The sequence below is a fragment of the Anas platyrhynchos genome, chromosome 2 (assembly GCF_047663525.1).
Source record: "Anas platyrhynchos isolate ZD024472 breed Pekin duck chromosome 2, IASCAAS_PekinDuck_T2T, whole genome shotgun sequence".
Taxonomy (NCBI): Eukaryota; Metazoa; Chordata; class Aves; order Anseriformes; family Anatidae; genus Anas; species Anas platyrhynchos.
This window is the reverse complement of record NC_092588.1, coordinates 45,764,691-45,782,350: the sequence shown is the minus strand read 5'-3', so window position 1 is coordinate 45,782,350 and position 17,660 is coordinate 45,764,691. Positions and strand designations below refer to the sequence as shown.

General features: G+C 46.5%; 1 protein-coding gene and 1 long non-coding RNA gene across 37 annotated transcripts in view; one reads left to right on the top strand and one right to left on the bottom strand.

Moving 5' to 3' along the window:
• The window catches only part of DTNA (dystrobrevin alpha), a 218,689-nt gene that overhangs the window by 122,240 nt on the left and 78,789 nt on the right, over positions 1 to 17,660 (bottom strand). For 23 of the 36 annotated variants that reach the window (XM_072034647.1, XM_072034646.1, XM_072034648.1 and 20 more), the window contains exon 2: positions 11,768 to 11,927. The exons of 12 other annotated variants lie outside the window; for them this stretch is intronic. In XM_072034647.1, the coding sequence (XP_071890748.1) occupies positions 11,768 to 11,787 (20 nt within the window). In that variant the 5' untranslated portion in view covers positions 11,788 to 11,927. Of the gene's footprint in view, positions 1 to 2,192; positions 2,313 to 11,767; positions 11,928 to 17,660 lie in introns of those variants that run through there. One more of the 36 variants, XM_072034650.1, reaches the window with a different exon arrangement.
• Positions 572 to 10,237, top strand: LOC119715941 (uncharacterized). Its single transcript, XR_005263477.2, has 4 exons — positions 572 to 794; positions 3,665 to 3,792; positions 4,670 to 4,718; positions 7,311 to 10,237. It is a non-coding gene; the product is annotated as an uncharacterized lncRNA (long non-coding RNA).

Sequence of the window (17,660 nt, the reverse complement as noted above, 5' to 3'; positions counted from 1 at the left end):
CTCCTCTCATCTAAATTCCTTAATTTTTGAATCCCCTGGACAAAATCACATCTAGTGCATCTCTGTGACAGTCAGCTGGATGACTGTGTTAGTGATACTATGCGATGAAGCAGCTGCTCCCCTGACGCTTTATGCTTTGGGCCACAAAGGATGTGCTGTATTAGTGATAATCAGCTCCTGGGTGTTTCAATTAGATTCCTCATTCACCAAATTGAACAAGGTCCCTAAATCTAGAGAGATTAAGCTTCTTTGACTGCTTGGATAATTAGATCAGAATTTTCCTTGCTCTGCTTGAACTGGCGGAATCAGAGCTAAACCACAGTCCTACTTTGCTTGACTTTTTCCCCACACAGTTAATCTTCCCCTTCAAAGATTTCCACCCCTATCAAATGCTCATTTTCGAGAATCCCGATTCAACTCCTTGCAAACCTGTTTCCTTCTGGGCTTACAAACAGACTGCTCAGTTTTGCACTTTCCCAAATTCTCTCCCGGAAGCTGACGGGCAGGGTTGGCTGCTTCTTTCTCCACCCCCGATAAAATCAGCTAATTACTTAAACTCTGAGCTCTGACCGCTTACTCCCTACAGCATGGCATAAAGCACACGTTGCCTTTGCTTGTGGCAAAGTTGCCTGCCACTCAGACTCGTTTTAGTTACACCATAACTCAGGTTGCTGCTGCTTGCCACTAGCAGGGGCAAGCAGGAGGGGCAGGCTGACCTTCAGCAGCTTCCACAGGAATGCTTCCAGTTTGCCCACGGTGAGAACGAGGGCTTTAAACACCAGGCTGCCAGGGAGGTGAGTACATCTGGGGGAACAGAAAGGTTGCGTTAAAGCTTGTACTCAGAGCCATGGAGAAACACTGCACGTTTGCACTCCCTTGTTATGCCTCATGTGAAAGTGGAGAGCCAGGCCACCCTTTCCTTGCATTTTATATCCCTCTATCATGAAATACTTTGAGCCTTTGATGTGGAGCAGCTTCATGCACATGTGTGCAGCCTGTGCTTTCTGACAGAACCCAGGAGTCAATGACTCTTAAGCCCCACCACTGCCCCTAAAAAAGCAATAAAGCTACCTAGATTAGGGCAGTGTGCCTCAGACTCTTTTATTATCTGTACAAGCAGAACCATCGAAGGAGCAAAGGTTGAGGCTCTTCACCACCCCTGAGTCTGTCGAGAGAAAAGCAAAGAGGTGAAGCAAAGAGGAGCCCAATGATCAGAACGAAACAGTTTCTAAGTAACAGAAAGCATTCAAAATGTTGGAAACCCCTCATGGGAAGCTGGAAAAGTACTGAACTGTCTAACTTGAACTTCGGACAGTTTGTCCACCCTCCTTAGTACCGCTTTTGTCCCTCAGTTATTCCCTTTCCACAGTATAGATGTTTTCCTTCACCTAATGGGTGCTACCTGAAAGCCTGTCCCATTTAACCTGGTCATGTGAAAAATAAAAAAAATAATAAAAAAAAAGGAATAGAGGGAATAGAGAACATGGAAGGATAAATCTTGTTTGAGTTTGATATGGGTCTAAACAAACAGATAAATCCAATGCTGAAGGTAATTATTACTATTTACCTGTATGCAAATGAACGGTTAACAGGGTGAAAACCAGAATATACTGTGGCACAGTTTCCACTTTCACGTCCTTACAAGTGCACTGAAGTTTGGTTAATGGCACTACAAAAGCTACAGACTTAAGGAGGCAGCATAAAGTCTGAAGGAGGAAATTGCACAGCAATTCGTTTCCAAAGAGTCGGAGGCACTGATGTCACTGATCGGGAAGGAAGAAATGTTAATAAATACTAAAGATAGCAGAATCTTAAAAAGTATTGATAAAAAAAAAATGCCTAAGTAGATAAAGGTATTGATACAAAATGCCTGACTGATGAGAGATGTTCCAAACTATTGTGCAGATAATAACTAACCCAAAATTCGTCCAATACCTCAAAGCAAAGCTGACAGAAGAGCAGAAATCTCCAAACACTTCTGCATTGATTTGAAGGCACCTGCCTCCTGAACTCTAAGATTTGCTTCTCTGCAGTGATAGAATCTCTCAGACAGTCTAAACACCCGTCAGCATATTCATATTGCCACACAAGCTAAGTAACTTCCCAGAACTTGGAAAAACTAAGAGAAAACTCTCTGGGAAGTTCTGCTGCCGCAGGGAGCAAGGTGAGACTGCGGGTTAATCGATGCTTACCTGCTTCTGCCGCCCTCGCTCCTTTCTCTGAGCACAACATGTGCCGGAGACCCGAGCCCTTGACCTTGCCCAGCTCTGCAGCAGCAGCTCCAGAGCCACCTGTGCCTTCATCAGGGCGCTGTGCTCTCTCATTTCCCCCTCGTGCTCTGCCGAGCAACCTACTGCACCTCATCATGTGGTGTGTCGCCTTGGCAGCGATGAATCCAGCTGCTGCGACAGAAAAGACTGACAAAAAGTGTTGGGGAGGGGCTGTAGGGTGGTTTTTTTCTTCTATCCACCCACCTGGAGATAGTTAGGGTCGTGCAGCCAACCCCATCCAGGCAGACTCATGCCGCCTCTGAGAGCTAAGCAGTGAAGAAGACTAAAAAGAAAGGCACGATTAAACTCTGCATTTTACTTCAGGGGATTTGGGTTTCGTTTTTAAGAGAACAAATGAGTTAATAGGTATGAAATCATCACTGATCCCTTAAACAGCCGATTGTTATTTTTCTGCTCCTGCCATTGACTGGCTCCAAAATTTAGGTCACTACTGCCATAGGAAATGCAAGCACAGGATCATGCTCGGTGGGCAGAAATGCAGTGGTACAGCTGCATGATCAGTACAGGTGGTGACACACCCTGGGTCCAGAAAGAAAGCAGGCATGCACTTCCACCTCCTTGGCCTGGAAAGGTTTTACAAAACTGTGTGCTTGAGGAACAGGATTGTATGTATCTGGAAAATACTAAACCATCATTATTAGCGCTGCCCTCCTGCATTAAACATGAGCACTAACCACAGCAGAGTTTCTGGAGTTAAACATCGATACTCTCCAGCTTCAAATGAATTCCTGCACTGCTGCGAGGGTATAATATTATCACTCAAAGCCTGCCTTGGGAAGTGTACTGGAATACATGAATTATCACCCTGCAACTGCACCTTTGAGAACAAAGTCTTGCTGCGGAGAGCAGGGTAGGCTTCCCCCAGCAGTTTCAGCAGGCAGAAAAGGATTGAAGGGCAGAGGAGCCAGGCCTCTCCCCTGCAGGAAGCTTCTTCAGGAGCAGTGGCTGAGCTGACAGCGACCCGATCCATGTCACAGCAACTGTGCTGATATTTTCAGAAGTGCTTCTCCTGGGGTTTTCCCAGCAACGAGCCTTCCCCCAAAACCCGCTGGGCATTTTGAGTCGAAATAACTTCATAATGTCTCCAAGGTAAAAAGGTTAGTCAAGGTGTGACAGATATCATTGCTCCAAAAACGTCCTAAGTAAAAATGTATTTCTGCAACCAAATCATCAGATTTCCACTCGTATGAATAGGACAAAAGATGCAGAGAAACCAGCTACTGCTGTCATGGGTCCTGACCTACCCTGTTAAGAATCCAAAATAAAGATAAAAATAAAACCCTACCTAGTAATTAATTCTCTTGCTGCATTATGATTATAGTCAAACTCTGTCCAGGTTATTTCATGATATTTTTATCCTATTTTCATAAAAGCCAGTGAAGGCTGGCTTTGGAGTTTACAGATCCCCAGTTCTGAAGATGTTCAGAGCCACAGCTGTCCTAAGAGACCTCTGAAGATGGAAAACAGCAATGCAGGCTCTGGAGTCTTATTTTGCCTTGAAGTAGGTATTTATTTATTCATTTGTGAAATTCTGTCTGGCATTCTGGATTGAGGGACAAAACACGTGGCGCAAGAGTATTCTCCTCAGAACAATTTCTACAATTACCCAACTCGTATCTCCATAATTGTTAGCACACAATGAATTTTCTTCCCCCAAATTCTCGGTATCAGGAGAACGGGCCATAAAACGCTTCCTAAAGCTGCGTAATGTGATCCAGTCTCGGTTGTTACGTAGCTGTTTGCAAACCCTGTGATAAGCGCTTTACGCACAAAAAAAATGGAAAACAAAAACAAAAACCGAAAGCCAAGAGGCAGGGAAACCTTCTGTGCACGTCTCCTAAAGGTACTGTTTTCCCTGTATGCTTTTAATGACTTGGCTCTACTTGTGTGTAGACCAAAATACACCTATATAAATACACACAAAGAAAAGGAAGGGGAAAAAGTCTACCAGGGGCGCCTAATGGACTGCTGAAGGAAGACACATGTTTTAAAAGCAATGAATGAGGAAACGAAGCCGCACACGGGAAGCCCGGCTCAGCTTCCCCCTTACCTGAGCAGAGGGCTTTCCTACTCGGCAGGACAGCCCCTGCTAGCTGCTTGTCGCAGGGCTGACAGCACAACGATTACCAGAGCCATCATTTCAATAATTCATGCCTGCTCGGCTGCCCCAAGGCAAAAAGCCGACTCCTGTGGCGCTCACGGTTTAATGCCTGAACAGAGTTTATCCCTTCTGCTGTGCTGCCCCCCAAGCCCAGCTCTACTTCACCCTTGGGGGTTTGCAGCAAGCTTCAGGGCACCTGCAGGAAAAGCAAGCCAGTTGCACAAATTGTGTTTGTTGGTACTGGGGAACGGTGCTGAACCCTTTTGTGTTTGAACAGAGGTGAGACCCGGGACGTGCTCCTCAGGAAGGTGGGAAGCAGCCTGCAGGTGAGGGTTACCTTTGTATGGGAAGGGCCGGTGGGGCTTGCGGGTGGTGTGCTTACTGTCCTGGAACAGTTGGTTAATGGGAAATAGCTCCCACTCCCTGGGAAACGCAGGGCGAGACCGAACCCATGCCAAACGTACTCACGGGAAGGTGACCCTGCCTTTCGTTACGTGCCCTCTGGCCAGGGACTGCCTTACGGGGACCTCATCCAGCACGTTTGGGCTTCTGAGATGAACGTCCACTTTGCCATCAAAGCACTTGCTCATCAGAAATGATGCTGATCCGTTTCAAGCTTTCCTGAGGGCTCTCTCCCTTCTACAATGCCCCAGCCATGCCAAACGAATGCAAAGCCTGGCTCCTACAAGATCCGTAGGATCTTGCAAGCACCAGGAGCCCTGCAAGCTGGAGCAGGGGTAAGGGGGCAGAGATATCCTGATAGATGGCTTTGTAGAGCCTAGCCTTGGACTGGCACGGACCAGAGCTGATCCTGGTGCCCTTTGCAAATTAGTCCAGAGCCCTTTGTAAGTTAATAAAGCCCTGGTGCTCTTTGCAAATTAATAAAGCTTGAGGCCAGCACTGTGGAAATGCAATGCAGAAACATCTCCACGGAGCACGCGGCCAGCAAGAGCCCTGTGAACCTGCACTGCAACAAGCACTTCCCCCCTGGACCATGACTACACGGCACAGGAGCGCTTCAAGTGCTTCCTAAGCCAGGGCATGAATGTGCAACAGGCTTTTAGCAATGTTTCTCAAAGGGATGCATTTTAAAAAACCATCTACAAATAAAGTAGCAATTAGGTTCCCTTCCACTACAGTCCCTTCTGTGCTCCAGCAGAGAGCATTTTATTCAAAACCCATTGATTCGTTCAGCTTTTAGCACGTTCCCACAAAGGACACAGCTTAAACTGCCTCAAAACCCCTCTGGGCTAAGCCAGCACAGCCACCTGAAAGCCCCATGGATGCTTCTGGCCCTGCACAGGCCTGAAGCTTCCTTCAGCAGGGAGGTGATAAATTGCCTTCAAGACACAGATAGATGTAAGCAGTGGACTCGGTGAAGCTAGCAGACGATCTGAATTTGCCTACCTGCTATTTTAGGAATCTGACACGAACGACCTGAATTGCCCACGTAGGGACATCTGCCTCTCTGCGGTGAAGTTGTGGGGAATTTCTGCTCCCAGCGCTGTCCTCTGAACCGCATCCAAGTTGGGTGCACAAAGCAGATGGTATCAGTGCATCTCCTAAGGCTCTGCTTCGAGCAGGCAAACTCTACCCTCTTTAGAAACCTTAAAAGCTCAGTTACAGGAGCAAGGAGCACAATTCATGCAAGCTGGGGGCTGGAGAGACCCTCAGCAGAATCCTCTTATTCCAGAGTGCTCCAAAGAGCCCAGCGATGAGGGCTCCCCTCAGAAGCTCTAGCATCACTTCACCCATTTATTTCCCCTCAGGAAAATGCCATAAATCAAAGAGGGCAAAATCAGTATAGAAAAAACACTCCAGGGGGGAAATCGAGGCCAGCCAAGGAGGAGGGTGGGGGCTGGGATGTGGCACCCTGCCCTCTGCCGCCCTACTGGTGCTGGTACTGGGGCTGATGGTGAGCGCCAGCTGATGCTCTGGGGGCTCGTAGGCAAGAGGCCAAACAATACTTCTGATCGCCCATCCTAAGGGATCACGAAGTTCCTCCTCACAACGTCCTGACCTGGCCAGATTATGCTATCAGTCAGTAATTCCCATCGCTCCAATTTCCCCTGCAGCTGCAGTCCGACACAGCAGCCTTCCTCGCCTCTGACCCTTGATGCAGGTCCCTCTGATAGGAACGGGTATTAAGATTCCTGTAAATACACAGCTTTATGCAATCTTCTGCAGTGCTTAATCCCTGCGATTATTAGGGATAGATTTACGTATCATCGTTATCAAATCTTGCGGGGGTTTCTTATTTATTTTTTTAAGGCTACAGCTGCCACAAAATATATAAAATTATGCCTTGTAGAAGATCTAAGGATTTTCTGTCCTTAGCTTAGCATGAACTATACATGGTGATGTTTTTCTCTGTAGATATGGATAGGAATCCTGTTAGCATTTATACATGCCTCCCTAGATACTTATTCCACGCTTTAATTAACCCTAGGATTTGAGCCTTTCATGAGAAAATTAACAAGTAGGGGCACTGTAGTGTGACTTAACCAGTCAGCCAGAGGGGGACAAGGATATTTTAGTCTCAAAATACGAAAGGTACACCAACAACCTTTTAACGACAGCAGTTTGCTGGTGATAATGCCACTGGAACAGAGCTAAAGTCACTGAAAATAGTACCATGATGTTACTAGCTGGAAAGCTAAAACTGATATGCGTAAGTCTGTCACTTGTCATTGAAATTTGATTGAGGACATCAGGGGAAGCGTGCCCTACACGTCAGACAGAGGAAAGTGCCAGTGGCAGCATCCTCCTCGCAGCACCCACTTGTGCAGGGCTCCTGGAGGCAGAGCCTGGCCCTGAGAAGGTGGGTGCTTGGCTCCATGAGCACATGCTTCATGTCTGGGGATTTTCCTGAATGTCATAAAACTAAATAAATAAATCAGTAAACGTTTTGTCCACAGGCTACTGGGGCCAGACCGCCTATCTTCGGCTGAACCTGGCTGCAGGTTAGGGCTGCAGGTTTCCAGAAGAAACGCAAAGAATCAGACGCGGCCGATAAGTGAAGTAAACAGGGTCCGAACACCATGGCAACAAGAGCAAATTCCTACCTACCTGCTCTTATATATGTCCTCTCAAGCTTGCTGCAGCGTTACCCTGCTGCTTGACAGTGTGTGCTTTCTGCTGTGGGGTGCAACAGCATGAACGCTATCAAAGTTATTTTGCCCTCGAGCAACCATAATCTGCACGGGGCTCTGTTTGACTGTGCTCCTTACTATAAAGAACTGCAGTACTTCTATGAACAGCCCTTAAAAGATATAATCAACCTTTCTTTTTTTTTAAAAAGAACGCTTCTGTGACTTTCAAATGTGCTATAATTATGTGATACTTAAAATGATTTCAAATAAAACAATTCTATAAATAAATAATTCCTGATTTTTTGTTGTTGTTTTCTATATGGTTTGAGCAGCACTTTGCACTTCTGTTTGTGTCGCTTTTCAATGCAATAGCAAAAGAAAGGGAAACTTGGAATAGAATAAAAGTAATATTGAAATAAAAATATGGACAAGAGATTAAGGGAACAGCAGTAACTGAAACTATTTTTAACTTTTACTTTAATATTTGATTACACTTCATGGCTGATCTACATTTTTGAAGAGAGAAAATGAGGGAAATTTTGCTGCAATTTCATGTATTGCTTTATTATCTTACCTCAAACACTTTCACTTATAGTGCTTTGCCAATAGGCTTCTGTGTTTTTTAGCACCTTGCCTTAATATGTTTGGAAGATCAGTTGGAGGCAATAAGGTATCTGAGATACTTCAGTCTCTTCATTATTTGCATGGAGCCAGCCATTTCCCTGTGTGTTTAGCATAGCATCACAAAATGGTTTGGGTTGGACGGGACCTTAAAGACCATCCAGTCCAACACCCCTGCCATGGGCAGGGACACCTCCCACCAGACCAGGCTGCCCAAAACCCCATCCAGCCTGGTCTTGAACACCTCCAGGGATGGGGCATCCACAGCTTCTTTGGGCAGCCAGTGCCAGTGCCTCACCACCCTCACAGAGAAGAAATTCCTCCAGAGAGAAGAGCTAAGCTCGCAGGATCTCATCCCTCCCAGCATTATTGAGTGGATCCAAACTCACACTCAGGCATGGACCTTAGAGAAACCCTGGAGCACAGATTGTCACCTGCTCCACCACCGTGTTGTTAGTGCTGGCCAAGGCAGTCTGGTCTCCGCATGCATCGTGGACAAGCCGGGTGCATCCACATCCCTCTGTACCAGCCCTAAGCTTCTGTCATTTAGCCCTCATATTGTGCACAGGTATCATCTGGTTGACTTCAAGTGGGCACACTGCATACACTCTGTCTTCAAAGCGTCCTGCATAACCTCTAGGAAAGAAGGTATCCCTGAACAGACACATTGCCTGATGTCACAGTGCCCCCATGCAGGGGAATCCTGCATGGGGGGCTGGTGATGTGAAGGCTTACAGGAACCAGCTCCTGTGCCCCTGCTCCTCACAGCACAAGGAACACCACTTTTGAATCCAGTGAGCCCAATTAAGCATATTCATAAGCCTTGGGAGGACTGGAAACCAATAAATCTTGCACTGACAGAGATGCAACTATCAAAAAAAACCCACCCCACAACACAAACAAACAAACAAAAAAAACCCTCTTGATTTTCATTTATAGGCCTATTTGCATTTTTTTAAATTAATGCACTGGGATGTAGTGGTTTCCCCCTCTCTCTGTCTCTTTGAAAACATGTTAATGTGTCTTTTTTTAAATTCAACAAAAGTAAAAACAGATGGATTCAGCAAATCTAATGGTACTCAGAAAGAAGTGATGTTAAATAGGGCAGCATCAGCACCAATTACAATAATGTGTTAGTATTACTGTGTTTGCTATTAGGATGAACAATAAGTATGAGGAATAGTATTGTGATAAGTGTAAAAGCCTTTCTAGAGAAACCTTTAAAGAAAATGTGATTAAAATGAAGTGGGCAAATGGACATCAAAACCCCTCTATCTGGCTGTGCAATTAATTACTATGCATACCAATGTTCAAAGAGCTCCAGGTTGGCACATTGGGGCCTCATCCATAATATCCATGACTTCTCTCACTTAGACGGCTTTATGTGTGGAGTTGCATGGGACATAGCAGTGCTTTCTGGCTAGGATTTGCTTGTGTCCAACGGGGGCTCCCAGCCTCCTCAGGGAAAGTCTGTAGCAACCTTCAGGCATGAAGCCTGAAAGGGACTTCAGAGTTACTGCAACAACCAAATTTCCACATCTAAAATGGACAAATGGCTTCACAGCTGTCTGTTCAGCTCACCTGGAGGACCCTTTCCCATGCCTACCCTCTCCCCTGCATGGTTGCTAGAGGCAGCAGCAGCACAGAATCATAGGATCATTCAGGTTGGAAAGCACCTCTGAAATCACCTGGGCCAACCTCTAACCTAGCACTGCCAAGTCTGCCATTACGCCATGTCACTAAGCACCACATCTACACGTTTCTTGAAGACCTCTAGGTGACTAGGTGCTGGCTCGACCACTTTCCTGGGCAAACTATTTCAATGCCTGACTGCTCTTTCTGAGAAGAAATGTCTCCTCATTTCCAACCTAAACCTCCCCTGGCACAACTTGAGGCCATTGCCTCTAATCCTATCACTAGTTATCTGTGAGAAGAAGCCGACCCCCATCTCCCCACACCTTCCTTGCAGGTAGTTGCAGAGATCAATAAGGTCTCCCCTGAGCCTCCTCTTCTCCAGACTAAACACCCCCAGTGCCCTCAGCCAGGACTTGTGCTCCAGGCCCTTCACCAGCTTCACAGCCCTTCTCTGGACACACTCCAGGGCCTCGATGTCCTTCTTGTAGTGAGGGCCCCAAAGCTGAACACAGCACTCGAGGTGCGGCCTCACCAGAGCAGAGTACAGAGGGATGATCACCTCCCTGCTCCTGCTGGCTGCACCATTCCTGACACAAGCCAGGATGCTGTTGGCCTCCTTGGCCCCCTGGGCACACTGCTGGCTCATGTTCAGCTGACTATTGACGGAGACCCTCAGGTCCCTTTCCACTGGGCAGCTTTCCAGCCACTCTTCCCCCAGCCTGTAGCATTGCATGGGGTTGTACCCCAAGTGCAGGACCCAACACTTAGCAGCCTCCCCCACTGCCAGTGCACAGGACTGTCAGCCCCAGCTAACAGGAGCTGGAAAATGGGGACGAGAGGTTGAGAGAGTAGGATAGGAAGCGTGAAGGAGAGGCATCACCCCTGAACTGGGTCACTGGGGAACTCAACTGGGTGTGCAGGTGGAGCCAAGGCTGAGGGGAGCACAGCAAGGCTGAAGCCAGTCTTCTGGTCTGTCATCTCCTGACATTTATCCCATTGTTTCCCCTAAAAACATCCCACAATGAGTTTTGGCATAAGGGGCTCTTCCAGGAAGCGCTGTAAGAGTTAACACATTCCGTTCCCAGCTCTGGCAGGCTGGATTCATTTCCTACTTGTATCGCAAATGAAAACAAATTCAATCATCTCCCAGTGCTTTCCCACAAAAAAACAAGTCCCCACTCCATTTGAGAAGATAAGCAGCCTTTTGCTCTGGAGAGGCCCACGCAGAAAGCAAAAAAGCGATGGTGATTACAGGAGAGGCAGAACAGTCCCTGCCTTCCTGAGGAAAGCCGCACAAGTCTTATTATAAGAACCGCATTGTGGCTGCATGGTGCTTCAAATACAAGACGTGGCTCTCTCAGGTGACAACCCTTTGGCTTGGGGTCCTGATCACTCAGAAATGCAGCATCACCCCAGACCGCATTCATACAAGTGGAAGAGTAGTTTTAACTAATTTTCACTGAACAAAGACATTTCTTCATTACATTTTAAACGACGTGCTCAAATGATTTTTAGCAATCGCACTGCAGTTAATTTAAATTCTACTTTTAATGTCAGCTGGAAAATTGAAAGGTATTATCTTAAAAACAGTTTATAATCTTTGATTTGGCAATGTTTTATAATCTTTTCTTTTTTAATCTAAAATTAACTGCAGCTGCTTTTCTTTCAAGAGCAACATTTGGTATTTACACCAAACAATCACCATAGCAAGGAAGTACCTTTAACTATGAACCCAAGAGAATTGTTATCAAAACAGTTCTAATAACAATGTTAGACAATTTATAAAATCCCACATATGGCAATACTTAGGTCCCCATTTTCCCCTGAAAACAAAAAGAGTTGAAAACTAATTTCTGGCTTAAGTGACAGATGAGGTTCAAAACCATATCAATCAATCCCTCTCTCCCCTTCCTCCAAAACTCCCTGGCCAAGCTAAAACACAGTGTTTGGTGCTCTCCCAGCCTCCATATTTTGAGCTGAGAACCACATGAAGGACTAATATCTGTAGCAAAAATGAAATGTCTCACCTACAGTTGTCTGTGGACATACCACTGAACTCATGGAAGCTGCTATCTTCTTGCACTGACTGTCAATCTTCTGGCATATGAGCTATGTCTAATCATGTCTCAGTTCATGTGCATCCTGCAGTTTCTCTAATTCCACCAAAAGATGCATTCCAGTGGGAAGCTGTTGAAAAGACAAGAACTCTGCAATAGTACATGCAGTACAAAAACCCATGCAACTTCTCTCCTGTCTCTTCCCTTAGAAATCTTTTATTTCACATGTACATTGCCAGTGGGAAGAGAGGTTGGCACCCTGATACTCATTGCCTCACACTCAAGAGACAGAGACCGAAATCCTGACTTTGACTGGGAGCTGGAGGACATGCTGACCTATGCCCTGACCTACTCCCTCCCAGATCCAGCCTTTTCTGAAGACAGAAGAGCATCCTGTCCCTAGGCTAGTGCTCTGAAATCCAGCAGTTTGACTCCTGCATACCTGACACATGAATTTAAAAGGTGTTGTGGAATCTCTGCCCACTGGGCATTGCTACATGCTGGAATTCCTCCCCCTGTTCATGCAAGAATCCCTAATCTCTACTTTCTTCTAGATGCAAACTAACAAAACATCAAGCATGACAGGAGGATTTCTCTCTACTACTATTCACTGCAATGAAAGTCTTAAAGTACCCCTATAATACCCTTAAATCCCATACTTATCCGAGCTTCTTGGGATCTGTTTCTCCTTAGCCAGCTTTGAACATCTTAAAAGCAGCATCTGTCCTCATCCCACTGTCAAGCTGCACCTCATTCATTGTCCTAAAGCACCTCTTCAGTGATTCTGGACAAAGGAAATCCTACTCCAACATCACTGGATGTTTGTACAGGGGAGAGGATGGTTATGATGCACAAGAATCCCTGTTGTATTTCAAATTGCAAGCAGGAAGGACGGAGCCTTTCTTGTCACCAACAACTCCCTGGCCTCAGGGATGATTCTCCAGGATGGGCACTGCAGAACAAAACCCTGGTGACCTGATGAGATAAATGCATCATGGCCAGGGGAGGTGATTCTGCCCTCTTGGGATTCAAACGCATTAGAAATGACTGACGAATTACAGCGTTGACCTCCAAACAGAAGCACTTGTGTAAATATGGATAAAATGGGTATTGTACTTATCTATCTTTACAGATATCATTAATACATCTACAGATAAATGTTGGGCGAAGATAGATGGGAAATTGTATTCAAAGTAATCAAGTTAAAGACAGCTGCAGCTGATTAAAAGAGTTTTAATTTAACTAGCACTGAGAGAGTCAGCCAGCACTCCGGGAGTAAGAATGCAAATGAAGTGTTTGCTCGTCTGTCTGACAGGCAGCCGGGACTCCTGGCCACCCTGCACAGCCGAGGCATCAGGCGTTGTAGAAACCGCAGCACTCCCAAAATACAGGCAGGTCATGACGCTAGCATCGGTACGACAGATCACTCGACTGTGGTAAAAAGATGCATAATGAAACAGAGCAGGATTACAGCATTTTGAAGTGAAAGCTTTCTGGGGTGGGGGAAGCAATGCCCAAAATGCAGACCACATAGGGCAATACATTTACCTCTTACACTGTGTCGGAAGAGGGGCAAATATGAAGGGCATCAAGTTGCTCTTACCCACAGCGTAAGGAATGTCATCCTACATCCATTGTGATTGTCCTCAGGTGGCATCAGCCCAACCAGTTTACTTTGCCTATGATAAAATCTCATAATGACAAAGTATGACAAAATTTTCATAGAATCATAGAATCATAGAATATCCTGAGTTGGAAGGGACCCTTAAGGATCATCAAGTCCAACTCTTGACACCGCACAGGTCTACCCAAAAGTTCAGACCATGTGACTAAGTGCACAGTCCAATCTCTTCTTAAATTCAGTCAGGCTCGGTGCAGTGACCACTTCCCTGGGGAGCCTGTTCCAGTGTGCAACCACCCTCTCTGTGAAGAACCCCCTCCTGATGTCAAGCCTAAATTTCCCCTGCCTCAGCTTCACCCCGTTCCCGCGGGTCCTGTCACTGGTGTTAATGGAGAAAAGGTCTCCTGCCTCTCGACACCCCCTTACGAGGAAGTTGTAGACTGCGATGAGGTCTCCCCTCAGCCTCCTCAGAGATATAACAATCTAAAACTAGTTTTTGAAGAACCTGTGTGTAGTGGGTTTACATGGCAAGGCTTTGGTAGCAGGGGGCCATAGGGGTGGTTTCTGTGAGAAAGATCTAGAAGCCGCCCCATGTTTGGGAAGGGCCCCATTGTTTTCCAGATCTGAGCCAATAAGCAATGTTGTTTTGCGCCTCTGTGATAGCATATTTAAGACAGGGAAAAAACGCTGCGCCACACAGCAGCCGGGAGAGTCAAGGGAGTGAGAAACAGCCTTGCAGGTGCCAAGGTCAGTGAAGAAGGAGGTGGAGAGGTGCTCCAGGCGCCAGAGCAGAAGTCCCCTGCGGCCTGTGGTGAGGACCATGGTGAAGCAGGATGTCCCCCTGCAGCCCATGGAGTACCACGGTGGAGCAGGGTTTCACGCTGCAGCCCGTGGAGGAGACCACGGTGGAGCAGGTGGCCCTGCACCGATGGAGGCTGCTGCCTGTGGAAGACCCCTGACGGAGCAGATTCCAGGCCAGACCTGCAGCCCGTGGAGAGGAGCCCACGCAGGAGCAGGTGATCTGGCAGGAGCTGCTGCCCGTAGGGGAGCCAGGTTGGAGCAGTTTTCTCCTGAAGGATGGACCCCGTGGTACGGACCCATATCTGGAGCAGTTCTGGAAGAGCTGCTGCCTGTGGGAAGCCCACGCCGGATCAGTTTGTCAAGGACTGCATCCCGTGGGTGGGACCCCACAGCACAGGGGACGAGAGTGACTGAGAAGGAGCGGCAGAGAAGAAGTGCTGTAGACTGACCATAACCCCCATTCCCCCGTTCCCCTGTGCCGCTCGGGGGGAGGAGGTGGAAGAAGGTGGATGGGGGGGAGGTGCTTTTGGTTTCTTTCCTTTGTTTCTCACTTCTCTAGCTTGTTAGTAATGAGCAATAAATCTTACTATCTGTCTTCTTATGCTGAGTCTGGTTTGCCCGTTACACTAATTATTGCGTGATTTTCTCGTCCTTATCTCAATCCTTGAGCCCCTTTCACATATTTTCTCCCCATTCCTCTTTGAGGAGGGGGAGTGAGAGAGCGGCTGTGGTGGAGCTCGGCTGCCCACTCGAGCGGAGCCACGACACTGTGTCAGAAGAGTTCATGTTTACTTAGAAAATACTGTATTCACCTAATTTATTTAGTTTTAAAAATGAAGTTAGTAAAGCTGTGTGGTGCAGTTAGCACGCTGGAGGGAAGGGATGCCATCCAGAGGGACCTGGACAGGCTGGAGAGGTGGGCCTGTGCAAATCTCATGAGGTTCAACAAGGCCAAGTGCAAGGTCCTGCAGCAGGGCAGAGGCAATCCCAAGCACAAATACAGGCTGGGTGGAGAATATATTGAGACCAGTGCTGAGGAGAAGGACCTGAGGTTGTTGGTTATGAGAAGCTCAACATAAGCCGTCAATGTGTGCTTGCAGCCCATAAACCCAACCGTATCCTGGGCTGCATCAAAAGCGGCGAGGCCAGCAGGGCGAGGGAGAGGATTGTCCCCTCTGCTCTGCTCTCCTGAGCCCCCACCTGGAGTGCTGCATCCAGGTCTGGGGCCCCCCGCACAAGAAGGATGTGGGGCTGTTAGAGTGGGTCCAGAGGAGGGCCACAAAGATGGTCAAGGGGCTGGAGCACCTCTCCTATGAAGACAGGCTGAGAGAGCTGAGGGTGTTCAGCCTGGAGAAGAGAAGGCCTTGAAGAGACCTCACTGCGGCCTTCCAGTACCTAAAGGGGCCTGCAGGAAAGCTGGGGAGGGACTCTGTGTCAGGGGGTGGAGTGATAGGACAAGGGGAAATGGCTTTAAACTGAAAGAGAATAGGTTTAGATTAGATATTTGGGAGAAATTCTTCACTCTTAGGGTGGTGAGGCACTGGAAAAGGTTGCCCAGAGAAGCTGTGGATGTCCCATCCCTGGAGGTGCTCAAGGCCAGGCTGGATGGGGCTTTGGGCAGCCTGGTGTGGTGGGTGGCATCTCTGCCCATGGCAGTGGGGCTGGAACTGGATGATCTTTGAGGCCCTTTCCAACCCAGCCCATTCTGTCATGCCATGTTCGATAAAAGCTGTAGATTTCTCTTTTTTACATTCTCTTTTGAACATTACGATCCCGAACTTGCCCCCTACCGAAACCACTGTCCATCTTTAGTTCAGCAGCAATGAGGTTGGTCTCAGTATGGAAATTATCTTAATAGTAAAACATACTTTGCATAAATACTTCAGAATGAAATGTGACTTTTACATTAAAACCAATTATTATTTATATTTTAATATCACTGACAACATTTATTTTAAAAACTGCTCCAGAGAGGGATAAGAGGTAAGCTGTAAAGTCTGAAGGAATAAGGAAAGAGCAACATAATTCATCATAGGGTACATTACTTTTGGTTTACAGAAGGAAATTGGTTTCAGAAAAAAAAACCTGTCACTACACAGACACATAGTAAGGGCAAGTTTCAGAGAATATGCTGGGCATTTGGGGACCTTATGTAGCCTAGAGATTAAATGTTCATGAAGAGTGCATCAGAAAGCCCATGTAGGTCTGATTTTCCATATGGGGGACTCTATTCGGAGTTCTTCTGTTCAGACCATGTTTCTTGCTTAACATAGTTGGGAGGAAGGAGAATGAATCAAATGAGAGAAGGGGAATCAGAATTATTCTCCATTCTGCAGTCAGCCCACTCCTGGCACTATTTGGAGTACTGCTGCCTCTGTGTCCCTTGAGAGCATCTGAAAATCTTTGTTTACCCCATGATTTATTCTCCTGGGAGGTTGGAGTTGGACCTGTATTCTCCCCAGCAGCGATTAAATTCACTTACTTTTGCTACAGCTAAATCCAGTACAGATATCTTAAGTAAATGTTGTCTTTTTTTTTTTTTTTTTAAATGACATTGAGCTGAAAACAAATAGAAAGCAATCAAATGAAAGGTAATTGAAATCAGCTTATCTGCCTAGACACTCAGCAAGCATGGCTAACAGGGTTCAAAACTTGCACACGAAAGATGAGAACATTTCTCACAGTGTGAAAAGCCGAGCTGGCTGGGACCTTTTCCAACATGAATTTGTAATAAGAAAATGCTGATTTATCAAACACAACACCCATCACCTGCATACCCTATTTTTATAGCAGGTTTGTTGGAAAGGTTTCTCAGGTCTACAGTAGAATTTTTATTCGAAGACTAGGAGAGGTCCATGCACCCCCCAGTAGTCAGGACATCCAGTGATGACTGAGAAGACAGATGTTGGGTCCCTTGTTCTGTCGCCGTAGCTTAGGAGTCTTGGAACTGGAATGGCACCCGGAGAAGCAATTGTCCTAACTTCTGGGCTCTTATGATGTATGTTTGTAGGAATCCATCTCTGTGTGGTATTTTGCATTAAGAGTTATTTACTCTTAGCTTTCAGCCAGTGATAGATGGAAAAAAATCACGGTATTAACACCGACATATTTGCATACCAAGAGGACAAGGCTAACATCTCTCATAACAGGATTGTTCTGTAATTCATTAACTCCTTCCTCCTCTTATAGTCATCCTCTCTAAACCTGAACAGCCTTATAACTGCTGGTTCACTCCACCTTTAACAATCTTCTGCAATCATGCTTAAAAAAACACTATCCAAGCCAATTGAAACAAAGAGAATATTCATAAAGAAGGCATTATCATACACATTTGTAATTTGGGAGACTCTGGCTAAATTCCCTCTTCGTTCTGATCTCAGCCCCCTGCCTAAGAAATGGGATTAACAGCACATGCTATCTTACTGATTTTTTCTGGAGACA